This window comes from Chlamydotis macqueenii, chromosome 14, assembly GCF_036417535.1.
Source record: "Chlamydotis macqueenii isolate bChlMac1 chromosome 14, bChlMac1.mat, whole genome shotgun sequence".
Classification (NCBI taxonomy): Eukaryota; Metazoa; Chordata; class Aves; order Otidiformes; family Otididae; genus Chlamydotis; species Chlamydotis macqueenii.
In genome coordinates this window covers 11,405,459-11,423,783 of record NC_141569.1, presented here as the reverse complement: position 1 = coordinate 11,423,783, position 18,325 = coordinate 11,405,459, and the positions used below count along the sequence as shown (strand labels likewise).

The 18,325-nt window shown below is 66.4% G+C and overlaps 1 protein-coding gene across 4 annotated transcripts; it reads right to left on the bottom strand.

Annotated features, from left to right (window-relative positions):
- Positions 1–1,143: 1,143 nt before the first annotated feature.
- Positions 1,144–17,825, bottom strand: RNF44 (ring finger protein 44). 4 transcript variants are annotated; one of them, XM_086759100.1, is made up of 11 exons: positions 17,692–17,825; positions 5,702–5,882; positions 5,107–5,323; positions 4,515–4,682; positions 4,120–4,296; positions 3,777–3,938; positions 3,574–3,698; positions 3,323–3,410; positions 3,055–3,176; positions 2,861–2,960; positions 1,144–2,612 (listed from the first exon to the last, which is right to left on the bottom strand). In XM_086759100.1, exons 2-11 carry the CDS (start codon positions 5,806–5,808, stop codon positions 2,550–2,552), a joined length of 1,329 nt encoding a protein of 442 aa, XP_086615226.1. In that variant the 5' UTR covers positions 5,809–5,882; positions 17,692–17,825; the 3' UTR covers positions 1,144–2,549. The 4 variants fall into 4 exon arrangements, with proteins under 4 accessions (XP_086615226.1, XP_086615223.1, XP_086615225.1 ...); XM_086759097.1 differs by lacking the exon at positions 17,692–17,825 and adding an exon at positions 8,607–8,674; XM_086759099.1 differs by lacking the exon at positions 5,702–5,882 and having other exon boundaries at positions 5,107–5,226; positions 17,692–17,719.
- Positions 17,826–18,325: the final 500 nt, after the last annotated feature.

Sequence of the window (18,325 nt, the reverse complement as noted above, 5' to 3'; positions counted from 1 at the left end):
AATACATACATGGGAAAAATGAGGTAACTGTAAAATGTGCAAGTAACAGAGCAAAAAAAATTATATATATATATTTATATATATATATATATATATAAAAACTTTCTAACACAGAACACACGTCCTAGCACCTTCCGGGGAGCCGCGGGGGCCCCACCGGAGGGCCCGGGGACTGGTATAATAGAACAGTAAACAGTCCACTATCCCACCACAGGAAATCATTGGTAAACAGTGGTATCTACAGCGCAGTCAGCAATCACAAACACCCTAAATAATTGTTTTTTAGTATTTTTTTTGTAATTTTTTTTTTGTTATTTTTTTTTTAAATGATACTTTTAGCTGCTCATTGGAATAAATTCTGCAGCACACGAGCTGTGAGCTTTCGAGTCGCCGTCAAAGGACCGTAAGGCTTTCCTGGCTCCCTGGGCACCGTGAGGGCGGGAGGGGAGGGGGCGGGGGTGGGGGGGGTGTCTCCGGGGGCGCGAGGCCGCCGCGCGGCACGGGGACTCCTTTGGTTATCTGTCACTGAGCGAGGGACGGGGAGGGGGCCGGGGTCCTGCCCAAGGGGCACCGAGCCCAGCGGTGCCAGCGCCCGCAGCACGGCAGAGCGGGTGGCGCCGGGCCGGGGCCCTGGGCCTCGACGTTTCGCACGGAGGGTAACGTGTGGCGACGGCGGTGCGGGAGTGGGCCTACCTCAGCGCCCCGGTGATGGGCACCACCCTTCCCCAGCCTACGGCGCGGCAGCGGGCAGCGCCGTCCCGCCCACCCACCTGCCGGGCGCGGCCCCTGGCCTCGCACCCGGCCCCAGCACGGCAGCCTGGGCCACCGCCGGGGGCCAGCCCCGCCACCTGCCCCCCGCCCCGCGGGGAGCGGCTCCCCCCACCCCTCCCACCCCATCCCCTTGCACACGCCGCCACCGCGGGCGCCCCCCCCCCCCCCAAACCCCCCTCCCCGGCCGGCGCCTCCCGCCCGGAGGGGCACAGGCCCCCGCGGGGACGGCCCTGAAAGTCTCACGGTCCTGCTGTGGCGTTGCGGACATGTGCAGTACAGTGCATGGCAGTATCAGCTGAGCACAAAAACCCCTCTCCCCACCCCCCTCACCCCACAGCCGGCTAGACGTAGCCAAGACCACGTTCCAAGCTGGTCAGACATGCATGCATATTTGTGAACATTTACATAGGGCTGGCGTCCGCTCGGAGGCTCCCAGGCGTCAGCAACACGCGCCGCGCGAGGGGAGGGCGGCCCTCTCCCCCCCAGCACCGCCGCCTCCCGTCACCCTCCTCGCTAATTAATCATGCAAAACAACTTGGGCCACGCGGGATTGCTGGAGTCGGGCGTGGTGGCAGCTTCTTCCCCCCCGGCCCCGCGCCGACGGGGAACACACGGCAGCGGGTGGGCTGCTCACAGCTCCCCCCGCACCGTCCGGGACAGGGCCGGGGGGTAGCACTGAAAATACACCACGAGGTTATGGATAAAAATCCCCTACTCAGGGGCCGGGGGGCACCCACCGCAGCCCTGCCACCCCCCGGCCGGAGGCCCACGGCCGCGCCGTCCAGCCAGCAGGACGGGGGTGCGGGGCTATTTTGATTTATGGCAGCGGGACAGAGAAACAACAGCGGGAGGCGGGCGGCACACCGGGGCCACTGCACGCCCATGGCCATGGGGACGGGGCTGGGGTCGCCCCTCAGGTCTGGCTGCCTCACAGGAAACCACACGGCCCGGCCCCGGGGGCTGCGCTGGCTCAGCACGGGGGAACGAACACGGAGAGGGGCCGGGGCCGTGCCAGCACCGTCCTCCCAGCGGGGAAAGACCCCAAGCAGCCATAACCCTCCGGGGTTCCCTGGGGCAGCCGAGGTGGGAGAGGGGCCATGCCAGGCTGCGTGCGGGAGCAGGGACGGAGCCGCTTCTGCCCCAGCCACGCCGCGGGGTTGCTGGTGTCCCACCTTGGCCGCGCTCCGCTGGCCACCTCCTCCGGCTGCCCCCGGGGCCGGCCCGGCGCTTCGGCTCGGGGTGCCGCCGGCATCAAACCCCGGGGCTCCCTCCTCTTTCCTCCCCACATCCTCTGCAAGCAACGCCGAGGGGAGGAGCCGCCTGCGTGCCGCTGGGTCAAACGGCCACAAAACCAAAAACACAACGGAAAAGGAAAGGAATGGGGGGAAAAAAAAACCCAAACCCTACCACGAAAAAAAAATAGTGACAAGGGAACTAACACTAATTCCCTAGGAGAGTACAAAGACCTGGAAAGTGATGGGAGCAACAACAGCGTCTTTGGAGCGCGGAGGGCACAGCCATGCGCCTCCCGCCTCCAGCACAACACGATTCGGGGCCCTGGGAGCGCAGCGGGCAGGCGTGCGGCCAAGTCCGTGCCCCGGCGGGGAGGAGGAGGGCTGGCCGGGAGCCCGGACTGCTCAATGCTCACCACATCCGAGGAGAGGCTTTGGGGAGGAGGGGTAAGCGCAGGGTCAGGCCCTGGCAGCGGGAAGCGGCCCCTGCCCCTGGCCCGGCGTCCTCGTCCTCTAGCGAATTGTGCGGCACAGCGCCCGCCAGCCTCAGTCCGCCTCCCGCTGCACCTCCGACGCGTCCGCCCGGCATATGGGGCACGTGCGGTTTGCCTGTGGGCAAGAAGAGACGGGGGCGAGTGAACGGGCACTGCACCACACCAGTTACACCCAGACCCCCTCAAACCCCATCGCCCAGGGCTGGCTGTTGTACGCCTCATTCCCAGGACGGCGCCTGGCCCCTGCTCCCAGCGCATCCTGTGTTGCACGGCACCGAGGCCACCCAAAAGGCAGCACCCTATGCCAACAGCACCCCAGGAAGCCACCCCACTCCCCACGGTGGGCACAGGCACAGGCAGTACCTTTAACCATTTGTCAACACACTTGGCGTGGAACTCGTGGTTGCAGGGCAGGACGCGGAGAAGCTGCCGGGCCTCGAAGTCGCTGAAGCACACGACGCACCTGACAGAAGCAGCCATCAGCGTGGCCCCAGTTTGGCCCCTGGTTCCCCCCCAGGCACCACCGTGCCCCTCGCCCGCACCCCAGACTCGCTTACAGGGTCTGCTCGGACTGGTGGCTCTCAGGGTTGAAGCGGTAGGACGGGAGGTGCTCGATGTCTGCTTTGGTGAGTCCCCGTGGCTTGGCCTCCCCCAGCCGCTCAGCCAGGTTCAGCAGCGCCTGGAGGGAGACGCAGAGATCGGCTCAGCTCGGCTCACGTCCCTGCACAGCACCCCTCCGGGCTCTCCCCGCCCCGGCAGAGCGATCCCAAAATCACCCCCAGCACCCCTGCCCCATCCCCCTCTGGGGAAGCAGAGGCAGCGCACCTCGTAATTCTCCATCTCCACGTCATCCACGTCCAGGTCCAGGCTGATCGTGGGCCCCACGGCCGTCGGCGACACGGGAAGCATAGAGCTGGGGGGGCGGAAGGACAGGGCGGTTGGTGTGGGGCTGCAAACCCCAACCTGGCATCCCCAGGGGGGCAGAGCCACCTGTGCCAATGCCACGCCGCTGGGCCCCATCCACGGTGCCACCCCTGCCCCACGCGTTCCCACCGTATCCCCACGCAAGTACTCACAGGAAATAGGGCAGGAAGCTCGGGTAGTACGGAGGGGGCGGCGGAGGGGGCGGCGGTGGGGGCAGCGCCTGCTGCAGCCGGTACCGCTGGGTGTTGAGCCGCCGGGGCATCATGTGGGGGTATGGCTGCAGGGAGAGACGGGGCGCTCAGAGCCGTGCCAGCCCCACGGCGTCCCCCCAGCCCTCCGCGAGACGGGGACTCACCACGCCGAATGGCAGTTCTTGGTGCAGTGGGTCGTGGGGGAGGTAATGCAGCGGTACGGAGGGGGACAGCGTGGGAGCGTGGTGGGACGGGGGGTATGTGAAGCCCGCGATGGGGTGCTGCTCCCCTCGCAGGTCCACGTCATTGTCTATCCTCTGCAGAGGCTGGGGGGGGAAAAATTAGGCTGGGAGCAGGTTCCCAAATTACATCACCCAGGCACTAGCAGGACAGAGACACTCTGGGCATCCCACCCACCACGCCCAGCCCAGACCCAGAGGGGCTGCAGAGAGACAAGTCTTCAAGGTGGTCTTTGTTGGGCCCAGCTGCACCCCTGCCCCAACTCACCATGCGCGGGTGCTGGGCTTGGAGAGGTACAAACTGCCCCAGAGGGGCCATGTGGGGCGGCTGGTGGGGGGGCACTGGCGGCGGCGGGGGGTGCAGGATGTAATGGTCGCTGGAGATGATGGGGGGAAACGTCTGGTAGGAGACGGGGAGCTGTTGCATGGCGCATGCCTGGATCAGCTGCGGGGCAGAGAGAGAAAAACGGGGGTCAGACACCCACCGTGGGCATTCCTGCACCCCTCCCCCCTCCCCTGGGCCTCCAACAGCCCCAGTGCCCCCAGAAACCCTCGCCCCGGCCCTTGCGCTCTGGTGGGCTCAGGTACCCAGGTGGCTTCTGACCACCCGCGGCCCAGTCTGTCCCCAGGCGTCCCCCGTGGGTGTCCCCCGTCACGACTCACCGGGGGCGGGAGGCAGCAGAGCGGGTAGTGCTGTCCACTGAACATCACTGAGCATGCTGGGAGCTGCTGGGTGCTGCACCCAGGGATGTGCTGGCCGGCGTGGATGGGGAAGCCTTGCGTCGTGACGGTGGTAACCGTGTAGGAGAGAGGGACAGGTCCCTGGTGCACCTGGGGACAAGACGTGGAGGGCAGTCAGCGTACAGCCCTGTCCTGGCAGGGTGGCAGCAGGGCGCTGAGCACCCAGCGCTGGGACACAACCGCCCGGCACCTCCGTTTCAGCGGCACGGCCGGAAGAGGAGTGCGGGCTGGGTTTGTGGGGGGCTTTGGACCTCTCTTTGCTCCCCACAAGACAGGCTGGCACAGCCTCCAATGACGGTGTTTGGCAGTTGTGACATGAACAACCCCACGAGGGGACTGTCCCCAGCCCCCAGGAGCAGGGACCACCCTGGGCACACTCAGTCTGGCAGAGGGACCCCAGTGTTTAAGGGCTGGGAGCCTGGCAGCCTCAGGGCTGGCTGCTCCCAGCAGCAAGTGGCCAGAGGGGACCCAGGGAGCCACCACAGGATGCGGGGCTGAGGGCTGCAGCACCTACCTGGTCATGCAGATCCACCATGAATGGGTTCTGGTGGGGCGGGTGAGAGGCTGGGTGAAGCATTCGTGGCGGCGTGCTGGGGAGAGCGTAGGCGCGAGGCTCATCTACAGGGACGTGCGGCTGCGGGGGGAAGGCAGGCTGCAGCTGGGGCTCATCCTGGCCCAGCAGGGTTGCCAGAGGTCGGTCGCGTCGTCCCCACTGACGCCTGGCAGGGGGGCTGCGGGGCCACGGCGGGAGAGAAACAGAGCAGGAGTGACCCCCGGGCCAGGGGCACCACAGCCCCGGGCAGGATGGCCGCAGGCGGGTCAGTGCCAGCCCAGCTCCCAGGGCAGGATGCTCGTGGCATCACGGCACGCCAGGCTCCTCCACAACCGGCTCCTCTGCTCACCCTGCACGTGCTTTCCCCTCGTGTCCTCAGCACAAAAGGGACCCCTGCTCCCCGGGGACCCAGCAGCCGGGTCAGGTGGATGTGCTTCCCTGCTGCAATCTCCCCCCCGGGAGCCCGCGGCTTGTGCCCCAGCAGGACCACGGAACTGGCCCCGCGCTCCCCACGCGCTGTGGGTGACGGGGCTCCCCGCTGCCCTGCGCCCCGTACCTTCGCCGGAGGTGGTCGGGGCTGCTGCAGGGTCCCCCCGAGAAACGGCGCTGGTTAAAAGGGACAGAGGGTGGCCGCCTATTCACTGTCAGTTCCCATGGTCGCATTGGTGACGTCGGGAGGCGGATGGGCACGCGGGACCTCAGGCTCCAGGCAGGGCGACACACCAGCAACTTGGATCCTGCTAGAAGGACAGCGGGTCACGGCACCCCCACCCCCAGGGTGGCGCAGGGCTGCAGGAGCCCCAAATCCTCCCTGTGCCCCACGCCTGGGCAGCGCTGCCCCAGTCCGATCCCCCAGCGCCTGCTTTGGGAGAGGGGAGGGATGAGAGGCACAGAGTGAGCCCGGGGCAGCCGCTACGCCCATAGACGTGCCGGGGGGGTGTTGCAGCCCATCTGGCTCCTGCCTGTGCCCCCTCCACGACAGGAATTGGGCCACCCTTCCCATGCCCACGCCACTCACACGGCACAAGTAACTCTCAGCCACCCCAGTGCCACCGTCCCCATACAGCTGAGCCTGCTGCTCCCTTCCCGCGGGGACACTAATACTGGTGATCAGAGCTCTGGCAGCTCCCAGAACGTAGACCTGCACCCACTCCATCTCCTAGGACTGGATACAGCCCTGGGGGGACCTAGGAAGAGCCTCCTCCCACCCCCCCACCATTACCCACTTACTGTCCCTCCACTCTGCGGCCACAGCCACCCCCCCATGCAAGACACAGACACCAAATGAGAGAGAAGCGCTTCTTTTTGGCACAGAGAAAAAGCAAGCGGCGAAGGGCCCTGACAGGGAGCTGGGACTGCGGCATGGGGGGGTTTCCAGCGTGTCCTTGGCCAAGGTGGGCTCCAGGGCTGCTCTAGGGGCTGCTCTCTCTTGCTGGGTTCCCACACATCGCACTCTGGACCGAGGCTGCCGCCCCAGTGACAGGCACGGGCCGCTGGCAGGGGACAGCGGGTCTCACAGCCCTGCTCTGGCTCAGTCTGCGCACCTCAGCTCCCTGCTGCATACAGGGCACAACCGCGCGTCCCCACGGGGGTGGGGACAGGTATGGGCTGCGGCTGAAGCCAGGCGGGCAGCTCTGCTCCCCTGTCCGCCCCCACAGGCAGGGGGTCAGTGGGAACACGGCCCTGCCCATCTCCCCTCCCGCACCCAGCCTGGCTGGTGTCCCTGTCCTCTCCTGCTGCACAGCCCGGCCCCCCAGCCACAGCCAAGCCCGGCACCGCACAGAGGAGATGTCCGGGTGCGGGGCTGCTCTTCCGCAGGCTCTGGTTCACCTGGCTCTGAGAGGGCTCTCCCCCAGCTCCATGTCCCCCTCTTCCCCAGAGGGCACCCTCCTCACTGCCCAGAAGATCCCTCTGCCAGCCTCCCTTTGCCCCAGCAGCCCGAGTCCCTAAATGCAGCTTGCCCACAGGCTGGTGGTGTGCCCTCCCAAAGCAGCTTCTTCTTCAGCCCTACCCCCTCATCCTCCTCGATGCCCACCGCAGAGGCACACAAAGGCCAGGAAGGGCACCCCAAGCTTTGGGGAGCACTGCTTGGCTCAGGAGGAGGCTGCAATGTCAAGCCTGGGTGACAGGCATCACCAACCATGGTGGGAAGTCACCGGGGCGAGCCCTGTGCCACACACAGGTCTCTTCTTAACCTCACCCCATCTACCATGCCATTTCAGAAGCTGAAAGCAAATGTCTCTCTCTGTTTTGGGGAAAAAAAGGAAAAAAAAAAAAAAAACAAAAGCCACAGGCAGAGCCCCCAGGAGCCTGTCTGCAGCTGCCGCCGGGGAGGGGGCCGTGCTCAAGGACGGGGATTTGCCCCATGGGTGTCCTCCAGCCACTGCCCTGGGTGCCGGGTGCCCCACCAGCGGGCTGGGGGCCGGGCTGCAGGGGTAGCCAGGTTTTACCCCGCTCCCCAGTCCAGTCCCGAGGCGTTACTGCTTCCAGTTCCACATCCTCGCTCTCAGGCCACGCATGGTACAAAGGCCCGGTGAAAGCCGGCGGGCACCTTCCAGACCGGACACCGCAGCAACGGGCTCTGGGACGGGGGACGCTAAAGCCATGCAGGGGCTCACCGGTTTGGGACCCCCGGAGCACGAGGGGCTGCCCAGGTTCCCAGCGCCCCAGGACGGAAGGCGGGACGTCCCGGAGAGCCGAGAGGCACGGGGCTGGCGGGGGGGTGCTGGTCCCTCATCCTGCCACAACCAGCACCCCACGAAGGCACCCGCTCTCCTGCACCCCAAGCGCGCTCCGGAGCCAGCGGCCACCCCGGGCAGAGTCACCGTGATCCCGCGGAGGTCACGGCAGCCCCGAAGCGAAGAGGACCCCGAGCCCCGCAGCCCCTCGGTGGGGCGGGGTGTGGGGGGCGAGGCGGCTCCCGGGCCCCGCCGAGAACAAAGTTAGCGGCGCGCCAGCGCTAAGGGCCGGTGCCATATGCTCGGGCTCCGGGGCTGCCGGGGGGAGCCGCCCGCCCCGCCGTCGCCTCCCCGCGGGTCCTGCCTCCCCGTCGATGCCACCCGTCGCCGGCTCCGTCCTGGCACCCCGGGTTCCTCGCTGACCCTGACCCCAAACCCGAGCCCGGCCCCCCGGGGAGGGATCTCCGGGACGGCGGGGCGAGCGGCACAGCACCCCACCGGGACACCCCCCCAACCCCGGGACGGCCCGGCCCGCACCCGCCCGGCCGGCAGCCCGTGTCCCCCCGCCGCAGCAGCGGAGCCCCGCCGGTGGCGGGCGCGGAGCTGTGGCTTTAAGAGCGGCCGCTCCGGGGCCATGTGCTCGGCGCCAAACAAAAGCAATAACAAAGGCGGCCGCCGGGCCCCGCCGCCGCCGCCCGGGGCAGGTGCTGCCGGGGGTCCCGGGGGCGGCCCCCAGCCCCGGCTCTGCTCCCACCCCCCCTCCCCTCCCCCGCCCGCACCTACCTGCACCGATGGCCTGGGCCGCCGCTCCGGTGCCGCTGCGGCGCCCCCGCCCCCTCCCGCCGCTCTTTGTTCGCCGACGCCGGGCCCGGGCCTGCCCCCCCCCCCCACCCGCCCGCCGCCGGCCGGCCCTCCCTCCCTCCCTTCCGCCTCCCGCCCCCCGCCGGGCCGGCCCCCTCCCCGCCGCCGCTGTTTCCGGTGCTTCTTTGTTTTCCGCGGCGCGGGGCGGCGGAGCCGCCGCGGCGGGCCGGGGCAGCAGCAGCAGCCGCCGCCGGGCCGGAGGGGAAGGGGGTGGGGCTGCGCGGGGTGGAGGGGTGCCTGCCCCTTTAAGAACCGGCGGCGGGACGCACCGGACCGAGTCACAACACTCGGGAGGCCCCGGGGGCGCGCGCGGCTGGCGGGAGGGGGGGCGGCGCGGTGCGCGCGCGCGGTCCACGTGACCAGGCGTGTCACGCTCCGCAGCCATCTTGGAGGCGTCGGGCCGGGCCGCCACGCGGGGCAGCGCCGGGGCCCCCCCCCCCCCCCCCCCCCCCATCTCCCGCCCGAGGGGGCGGTGTCCTAGCAACAGTCTCCAAGGAGGGGGGGCCCTAGCAACGGGGCCTGGGGGCGCATCGGCCCGACCCCGACATCCCCCCCTCCCCGAGGGGCCCGGTACCGGCCGCGCCGCCTCACCCCACCGGGACGGGCACCACGGCACCGGGGGGGGGCCAGGCCGAGGTGGCACCGTGAGCCCGGCGGGCCCTGGGGCCAGCAGCACCGTGTGCCCGGGCGCTCCCGGCGGAAAACCCGGGGAAAGCGGGGAAGGTGAGGGCAGGAGCTGGGCCCCCCGGGGCCCTCCTGCCCTGGGCCGGGAGGGCGGAGGAGCTGCTCCCCTCCCGCTCAGCGCGGCACAGGGCATCGCTTCCCAATTCGAAATTCCAGGCACCAGGAAAGCCCCTTTTGCTTCAGGGAAGCCTCTCTTCCCGTCGGTTCAACAAGGAGCAGGCGCGCCTCGCAGCATCTCCGCAGGCCAGCCGAGCGTGCCCCCGGCAGCAGCGCTCACCCGAACCCCCGTGCGCGGGACGGCCCGTGGCGGCGGCTTTGCCAAAAGCCAGACGCTGCATCCCAGCCAAACTTCCCCGGGTTACGACGCGCACTTAGAAATTCCCAGGTAGGCGAGCGAGCCAGCCGGCAGCCCTGATGTAATGCCTCTAAACCAGCCCTCCCCTGACAGCCGGGCTTTAAAGTGCTAGCAACCAAAAGGGAGATAATTAATTTGTAACATCACCCCTTTTAAGGAAAACCTCAGATCGGCGGCAGTGATTTAACAACGCAGTAGGCTCATCGTGATGAGCAGCTGCATTCAGTTTGGCCCCATCTGAGCCCCCTCCGGGCCCCCCTCAAGGCCCATTCACCAGCTCCCACCTCCTCACCCCGAATCCAAGTGCACACGAGGACCCGCACCAGCTTTGCGGATCCCCTGGGACACGGAGCACCCTGGGGCAAGCTCCCTCTGCCACTACTGACGCCACCACCACAGCCAACCGCTTCTGTCCCCACGGCAGGGGACACACGCGGAACAGGAACACAGCACAGGACACGGGGCAGACCCACAGCAGGGGCAGACCCACGCACTCAGACAAGCGCCCCAGGAGAAAGCCAAAGGACTGAATCGTCAGCCTGGACCCGAAAAATCACCCTCGGGGTCTGCTCCACCGCAGCCTCTTTGCTTCGAGAGCTGGGGACTAGAGGGAGGAGGAGGAAAGCACCACCCTGCACTTTGACCTCGCCACCGTTTGTGGGCAGAGGCAGCACCGCGCCTCTACAAGGCTGCGGGGACACGGCCTGATCCCGGGCAGAGCACCGGCACAGGCCACAGACGGTGGATATCTGTGCAGACGCTCCCTCCCAGCCCGCTCCAGCGGCACCAGCTCCCCCGCGGCCAGCAGCTATCGATGTCCTCAGGAGAAGCCATCGATGGAGCACGGCTCACCGCTGAGGCGCTGCTCGCGCTCCCTGCCCAGCCGGGTTGGACGGTTCCTGCGGCAGAGCAGGGTTCAGCCACGCCGTGCCAAGCCTGCCCAACCAGCTCCTGCAAAGACAGGACACCACACGTCCAGAGCGCGTGGAAGCGGCTCAGGCCACGCTTGCCCCACGCTATCCCAGGAATGCGGCCATGCACACAGTCCCCAACACCATGGTGCCCCAGGGCCGGGAGCTCTGCCTGGAAGAGCCAGGTAAGGAGCCCGGGTGATGCCCCTCTGATCCTAGGAGCAAGGCCAGCAGCACTGGCTGGTGCTTCTGGGCCAGGACAAGGCGTCCCCAGACCAGCCACCGAGACCTGTGACACCCCAGGGGAGCGGGACCCCCTGTGCCAGGCAGCAGCCTCAGAAAGCTCTCCACCTGCGGGAGCTGCTCGGGCTGAACCCGGCTGCTCCGCAGCCAGTCCTCTCCGTCGTGCGAGCCAGGGGCCAGCAGAACCGAAGCCTCGCCGAGCCCAGGCTCTTCAGGGCACCATCTGCTGCCGCAGACGTGCCGCCTCCCCTGCCCCATATATAGGTCAGGTCTGTCACAGGATTAGCCCGGGTGATTCGAGTGGTGCGAGCACCTCTCCCGCGGGAGGGACGCTCTGCCCCGTCCTTTCCCCAACGGCCAGCATGCCAATGGCTCGCCTCCACGCCCTCCCCAGCCTCTCCCCCAAGTCGAGGAAGAAGCCCCAGATCCTTCTCTCCCCTCCCCAGGGCCTGGAAAACAAGTGGGAAGAAACCAACACCACGCACCCAGAAGCTCCCAGGCTGCAGGGGGGGACAGCAGGAGTGTCCCCACCCTACTCAAGGCCTGACACAAGCACGAGGGGACGTGGGACACCCCAACATCAGCAGCAACCACAGAGTGAAGCGGTTCTTTGCTGGGGAAATGGGGAGGGGGGGTGAGAAGCAGGTCCCTCCCCGCTCCCGGTGGAGCCGAGTTCGCTGGCAGCGGAGGCAGGACGCCTCTGCCGCGATCACACACCACCCACTCACACCCCCGGACTGACAGCACTCCCGTCAAACGCCTCCAGCCACACACACGTGGAGGATGCTGACATGAGGAGCGAGTAGCTGCTCAGGCAGCGGAACTGATAACGCCTGGTTTCCTGTCGATCTCTCCCACGTGGACTCTCTGATGTCTAATAGCAAGGCTGAGCTGCACTGCGGAGGGAGAACTAGCGGCATCTTCCTTCCCACAAGCCAGAGCCTGTAGCAAGCTGAGACCTTTCAGACAGCTACCACATCTGACACCTACCACAACTGACACCATCCAGCGAGTTCAAAGGGGAGAGGAGAAGACTCACAAATAAACAGTAAGCTTGCACAAGCCTTCATTTCCTCAGGACAGGGTAAATAATCTGCAGAGGTATCTCCACCTTCCTTCATTGCCCTACAAACACCTGCACGACCTGAACAGCACGACCAGGAGGCCGCTGGTGCAGCAGATGGGTCCAGCTCGGGCACCTCTGTAGCTCAGCAGCATCAAGTAATGGGTCACGTCCCCCGCTCTCCTGGGTCAGCTCTTCTCCCCCAGACAGAAGCACGTTGAACCACGCTCACCTCTGTCTGTCCTGGCATCCTGCAGCAGCCGGTTCCACTACTCAGCTGCACGTGGGTGGGGGGAGAGGAGCGAACACCACCACGTCCGTCCTCAGACTGCTGCTTGGGGAGCCTTCCTGGTCCTCCCCTTCCTTCCTACCCTGTGACACCGTGGTTCAGGATGCCGTACTCTGCCCTTCACCTTTTAGTTCTCCTTTCCAACAGTTCTTTCCTAAAACAGACCCAATCTCTCCCTGGGCAGAGCCAGGCCAAGGAGCAGGGATTCAGCCCCACACAGCGTCCCTGGGAATCCTCAGCTCACCTGCCACCTCTCCACAAGCATCCTTCTATGTCCAGCCCGTTCTCTAGCTGCTGCGGACGGTGTTAACAGCGTCTGCCAAGCGAGCGGCCGAGGGCAGGAGGGGCTGAGCTCCAGACACCTTCCCCACTGCTCCGCCGGCTGGGCTCAGGCTGGACCCCTCCGCCTCCCCTCCCCGCTGCCCTTCTGCCACTGGCGCGCAGGAGGCAGAGCGGCAGCGTCTGGCGTCGTGGCTCCAGCGAAAGGATACGGGCAGAGCCAGAAGCTGGCGGACAGCAAAGAGCAATTTCGTTACCGCTCAGCAAAACGAAGCGTCTCTTGAAAGCACCAGTGACGGTCAGGAAGTTGGGTTGGGTGCTTTGTTTTGCATTTTAAGAAGCCTGCAGGGACACTGACAACCTGCAACGATCATCTTCAGAAAGGAGCTCAGAGAAATTCATAATTTTTAGCAAGCATTTACCCTCTTTTGTCCTTGACTTAAAATTTGCCAGGAGGCTGCTTACAAGATGCACTGAAGTGACCACTGCCGGAAGTGCGAAGGAGGCGTGCTGCAATACCTCCCCAGTACATCACTCCCAGAGAACCCCACACCAGTGCCTGGGGATGGTTTTAAGAGCACAAACATGACTTCCAAGCTGACAGCCCCTGTGCACAAAGCGCGACTGTGCGGTGACAACAGAGCAGCCTGGGGCACAGGAGCTGGCTGACCTCTGCTACAGCTCTCGCCGGCGGATTTTTATTGTTCGCCACTTTCCCAAAGCACAGGCACGGAGAGAAAAGCAACTCAAGACACTTGACTCAAAATGCAAACACACTCAGGGAGCCCCACCAGCACAGCAGGGAAAAGACAACCTGCCGGAGCGACCACGGCTCAGCGCTGCCAGGCCCGGAGGAGGAAGGACCAGAGCAGGGGCTCTCCCTCCCTGGGGGTGACAGCAAGAGGTGCAGGAGCCCTTGGTCACCACCTGCCAAATAATACTTCCAAGGCCTGTCACAAGCGCTGCTTGCTGGGGACACGGCTCGCCTTGCCTTCTGCCATGCACGCAGCAAAGCGGGGAGCCCTCCCAAACCTCCTTACTCCAGAAAACCCAGACATCCTACACTGGACACAGGCCCCCACGGGCTGCTCATGCCCTCCAGGACGTGGCTCCTGCTCCGAGAGGCTGAGGACTTGCAGGTGCAAGGGTAAAGGAAAGGACAAGCACCCTCGAGTGGCTCTGCTGCCCAGGGAGTTGGCAAGCTGGCTTCTCCAAGCACCCTTGCAAGCCAACAGCACGGCTCCACGCTGCTGCTTGCCAGGACTGACCTGTCCTGGGGAGCCACACAACATCCTCGCGCAGCTCAGTGACCGCAGGGCTCAGGGCCTGGCTCTCCCAGGTTCCTGCCGGACCAATGTCACAGGGCCTCTGGGAGGGCTCCCCAGCACCAACAGCTTCCTTGGACATTTTATCAGCCTCTGACACATCAAACTGGCACTCTCTGTGCTGCACCTGCCTGGTGGGTACACAAATCCCTTGGCCAACCATTCATCTAGACAGAGCAGGTGACAAACCATGTTTCTCCAGCTCGCCCCGAGCAGGCAGAAAAGGGATGGCAGGAAAATGCCATGGACAAGCTCCTTGATTCCGAGATGAAAAACCAAAAGCATCCAAAAGCATCCACACTTTTCTGACAAAAACCAGCAGCGTGCCGCTCACCACTGGCTGCCCAGCCACCACCTCCCCAGCCGTGCCCCGCAGCCAGCCTCACGTGACGGCGAAGTGGATGCACACGGTAGGAGTGGCTGTAGTGACAGCGTTACAGCTTGTGTCCGACACACGGCTAAGCCCAGCAAATCCCAGCGCTCTGCAGCTCTCATTTACAAACCCCACACGCTCCGCGCAGGTACACAGGCTTCAGCGAGAGCTCAGTGCCCACAGCCCCAGGGGAAACGACACCTGGGGGGGAAACAGCCCAGCCAGCACGGGGCTCCCGAACTCTCCAGTGTCCACCAGCGCAAGGACAGGCCCGCACCAAGCCCCAGGGACAAGGAGAGCTTTTCTTACACCAGCTCCAGTTTGGCCTGGGAGCCCACCCCCCCAGGGTGCTGCTATTGCAGCACAGATATTCCCACCGGGGAAGCAGGGACACCTGGCAGGACAAGCAGAACTTCACCCCGTCCTGGTCTGCTCCGAGCGACTTCACTCCCTGCTGTTGCCCTGGGGTGGCCGGCTCTGCACACACCTGGAAGCGCTGCGAGCCGAAGCCCAGTCCCTACCTGCTGGCTGTTATTTCATTCCTCTAACAGGTCCATAAAACAGGGATAATTAAATCTCCCCTAAACTCTCTTCCATTTAAAATAAAAATCTATAGTCCCTATTTCATTAGCTGGCTCTGGGTTTTACAGCTTGATCAATTCCCCTTGCAGAGCCCCGGTCCCAGCCAGGCAGACACAAACACGCAGCAGGCAGCTTCCAGGGTGCAAATCAATGGGGATTCGCAAAGTCTCTCCGCGTTCTTTGTTCCTCGCTCACCAAAGGGGAGCCACACGGCACGGCAGGTAGGGACGGCGTGTTTCACCACTCAGGGGAACGTCACTGCCATGTGCGGCTTCAGAGGTCAGACTTAGCACCTGGCAAGAGCAGAGGCAGCAGCGATGCTCCTCTTCCAGGGAGGGGAGAGCCCAGCACGGGGCCCCAAAAATGCAGCCAAGACCCCAAAGGCAAGGTGGGGTGATGCCTCTCCACTGACTCCAGGGTGAAGAGAGATGAGGCTCCGCTCTCCTGGCAAAGGCTGGAGTCAGAGGCCTCCACTAGCATCAACTGGAAGCCAAGAGCAGCCACCGCTCTAACCTCCCTGTGCACGAAGCGGAACAGGCTCATCGTGGAGACCCAGGCGCACAGGCTCACTGCTTCCTGCCCTTCCCCGCCCTGCGCTGCCACCCTGCCTCACACTGCCTTCCCCCCCGCCAGCGTGCCAGGCCAGTGGCGGAGCAGCCAGGGCTCCAGATGGCTCTTGCCACCCCTGCAAGCCTCTCCCTCCGCTGCAGCGGGGAGCTACTGGCTCCTGGCAGCAGATGGAGGGACCACAGCAGCAGCAAGAGCAGACAGGCAGAGCACCTGCCCACCCATGGAGCCGAGACCAGCACCCCGGGCAGCCCTGGCCCCAGGGCCAGCGCCCAGGTGCCACCCAGCACCCACCACACCATTTCCCTCTGCTCCAGACATGTATCCCTCCCTCTCGCCTCTGCTCAGGTAGAACACAGCAAGACGCCACGGTCCCCATCCTGCCAGTGCCAGGACACACCGCGGTGGCAGCCCCCACCCCAGCCAGCTCTGCCCCGGCCACACAATGCCAGCAACGGCCAGACCACACTGCCTGGGCCTGAACCCTGATCTCCACCAACGCGCCAGCGGGCAGGCCAGCACCTGCCCAAGGGTAGGGCAGGTCGCTGGGACACAGGAATAGCCACCGGTCAAAGCACCTGGCTCCAAGCAAGGCTGGCGGGGGGGACACAAAGCCCCACCACTCCACTGCAACTCCTTGCACAGCTGTGTTCGGGGGGGGCGACACCAGAGCCTCCCAAACACACCCTGGCAACTCCCACCTCACCTCCCACACCAACACCTGCCCCGGCTCCGCTGGCACCGCTGCCCGAGCGGAGGGGCGTGGAGGGGAGTGGAAGGGCCACAGTTCACCTGCTAAACCAAACCCACCGCCCGAGGGGCGTGACACCGCAGAGCGTGGCTCCTGCCACCCAGCCAGCCTCAAAGCAAACACCCAAAGGTGACAAACAAAGGCACCCGGCAGGCACTCCGCATTAGCAGTATTTTTAGACACCGCTATGGAGCCGGCCTTATTATTTTCTTTGCAACGTGCATAATTACCCACCATGCACCGCAGTGACATCAGACGCAGCCCGCTCCGCTCCGACAGCCGGCGAGGCCGGCGCCCGCCTCTCCTCCCGGGGCTCCCGGCCTCCGGGACCAACCTGCCTGCCCCAGGCCGTGCCCTGCGCACGGGGCAGCTCGGGGTCCTGGGCAGTCGGAGCTGGCAGCACAGCAGAAATGGGTGCAGGTGACAGAGGGACCGAGCGAGGTGGTGACACAGGACAGCGAGGAGGCAAGCACGGGGACAAACTCTGCAGACACACGCAGCTGGCTGTGCCGGAGCACGGGGCTGGTGCAGAGCTTGCGGCCAAGACGCCAGCACAAAACCGAGCCATGCTTGTGCGAAGAGGGGATGTCCCTGCACGGAGGGACAGCACCCACCTGGCCGCAGGCTGCCCACGGGGATCAATTCCTGCCCGGGAAAGCAAGCCCAGGAGCACACCCCAGCTGCCCATGGCCTAGTCCCACATGTCCCGTGCGGGACAGGGCCGCCGTGGGCCCCGTACGCAGCCTGCCCTGCCAGCACACGCACCGCAGGGTCGGTGCCATGGCCTGTCCCACCGCCCCGTCATTCGGGGCTTATTTATTTCCCACCTCTTCCCCATTTACAACTTTCTGAAGAGTTTCGCCACTTCCCCTCCTATCCCCTCTCACGCGCCGGGGGCTCACCCCGAGCTGGGCCCCGCTTACCGACCCCGGGTCGGGCAGCAGGGCCCGGGGCTCCAGCAGCGGCGGACGGGGCATCCCCAGGGCATCCAGCGAGCCCAGACCCAGCCTCGGCAGGAGCCACCGCCTCACGCCCAGCCCGGGACGCGGGAGACCCCCGAGAACGGGGCCCGCCCTCCCCCACTTCCCGAGGGGCTCCCCGAGAACCGGGGGCTCCTCCCGCCGGCGTTCGGCTGCCGGTGTACCGGGCCCTGCTGCCCTTCGCGGCCACCTCCCCCGAGCCCCGCTGGCCCAGGCAGCCACCACCCCCGCGCACCGGGCCCTGCGCTCGGTCCCGGCCCCGCTGCGCCAGGCCCCCGCCCCCTCTAAGCCGCCGCGCAGCGGGCCCCGCTCGCTCCTCTGCCCGCCGCACCGGGCCTCGCTGGCCCGCGCATCCGCGCCCCTCGCACCGGGCCCTGCCTGCGCCCTGCTCGGGCTCTGCCTCCCGCCCTCCGCGCTGCACCGGGGCCAGCCTTCCCCATCCCCCTGCACCGGCCCTACCTCCCTCCTTCCCCCGGCGCACCGGGGCCTGCCCTCCCCAAGCCCCGGGCCCTGTCCGCCGCCTTTTCCCGCTGCACCGGCCCGGCCCGGCCCGGCCCTGCCCCGCGCAGCCCAGGCCCGCCGCCGCCGCCGCGCCCCGCACCTACCGGAGGCGCGCCCCGGGAGCTCGCGGGCCGCTCGGTGCCTGCCCCGGCCCTGCCCGCCGCTCAGCCCGCTCGCATGGCGCGGCGGCCGGGCCCGCCGGGCTCCGTGTCCGTCCCGCTGCCGCTCCCGCTCCGGCCTCGGCCCGGCCTCAGCCCCGCCTCATGGCGCCCCCGCGCCCGCCGTCCCGGTGGAACCGGCCGCACCGCACCGCCCCCCACCCCCCCCGCGCGCCCGCCGATGGGCGCGTCCGCTCTCCCCACCCCTCCCCGCCTGCCGCGCCGTACTGCGCCCAAGAGCGGCGCCGCCAAACCGCGCAGTGGGGCGCTCCGGCCGTAATGCTCCGAGTGGCAGCGCACCTCAACGCCGGCCCGAGGGGGTGCTGGGGAAGATGTCCCGGGTCAGCCCTTCGGGAGTTGTGTGGGAGTCTCGGGACAGCCTAGGGGCTGTTTGCAGAGGGGTTTCCAGCACTAGCCTCGGGGGGTTCGGCCTGGGCCAGCTCTGGGGGGCTGCCGGGATATCCCCAAGCCCAAGGAGTGTCTGGGGGGTTGTCCCGGGGCAGCCTTCCCGGGACTGGGAGGATTCTGGACCAACCCTGGAGGGGTTTCCTGGTGGAGAGAAGTGTCCCAGGCTGGCTTC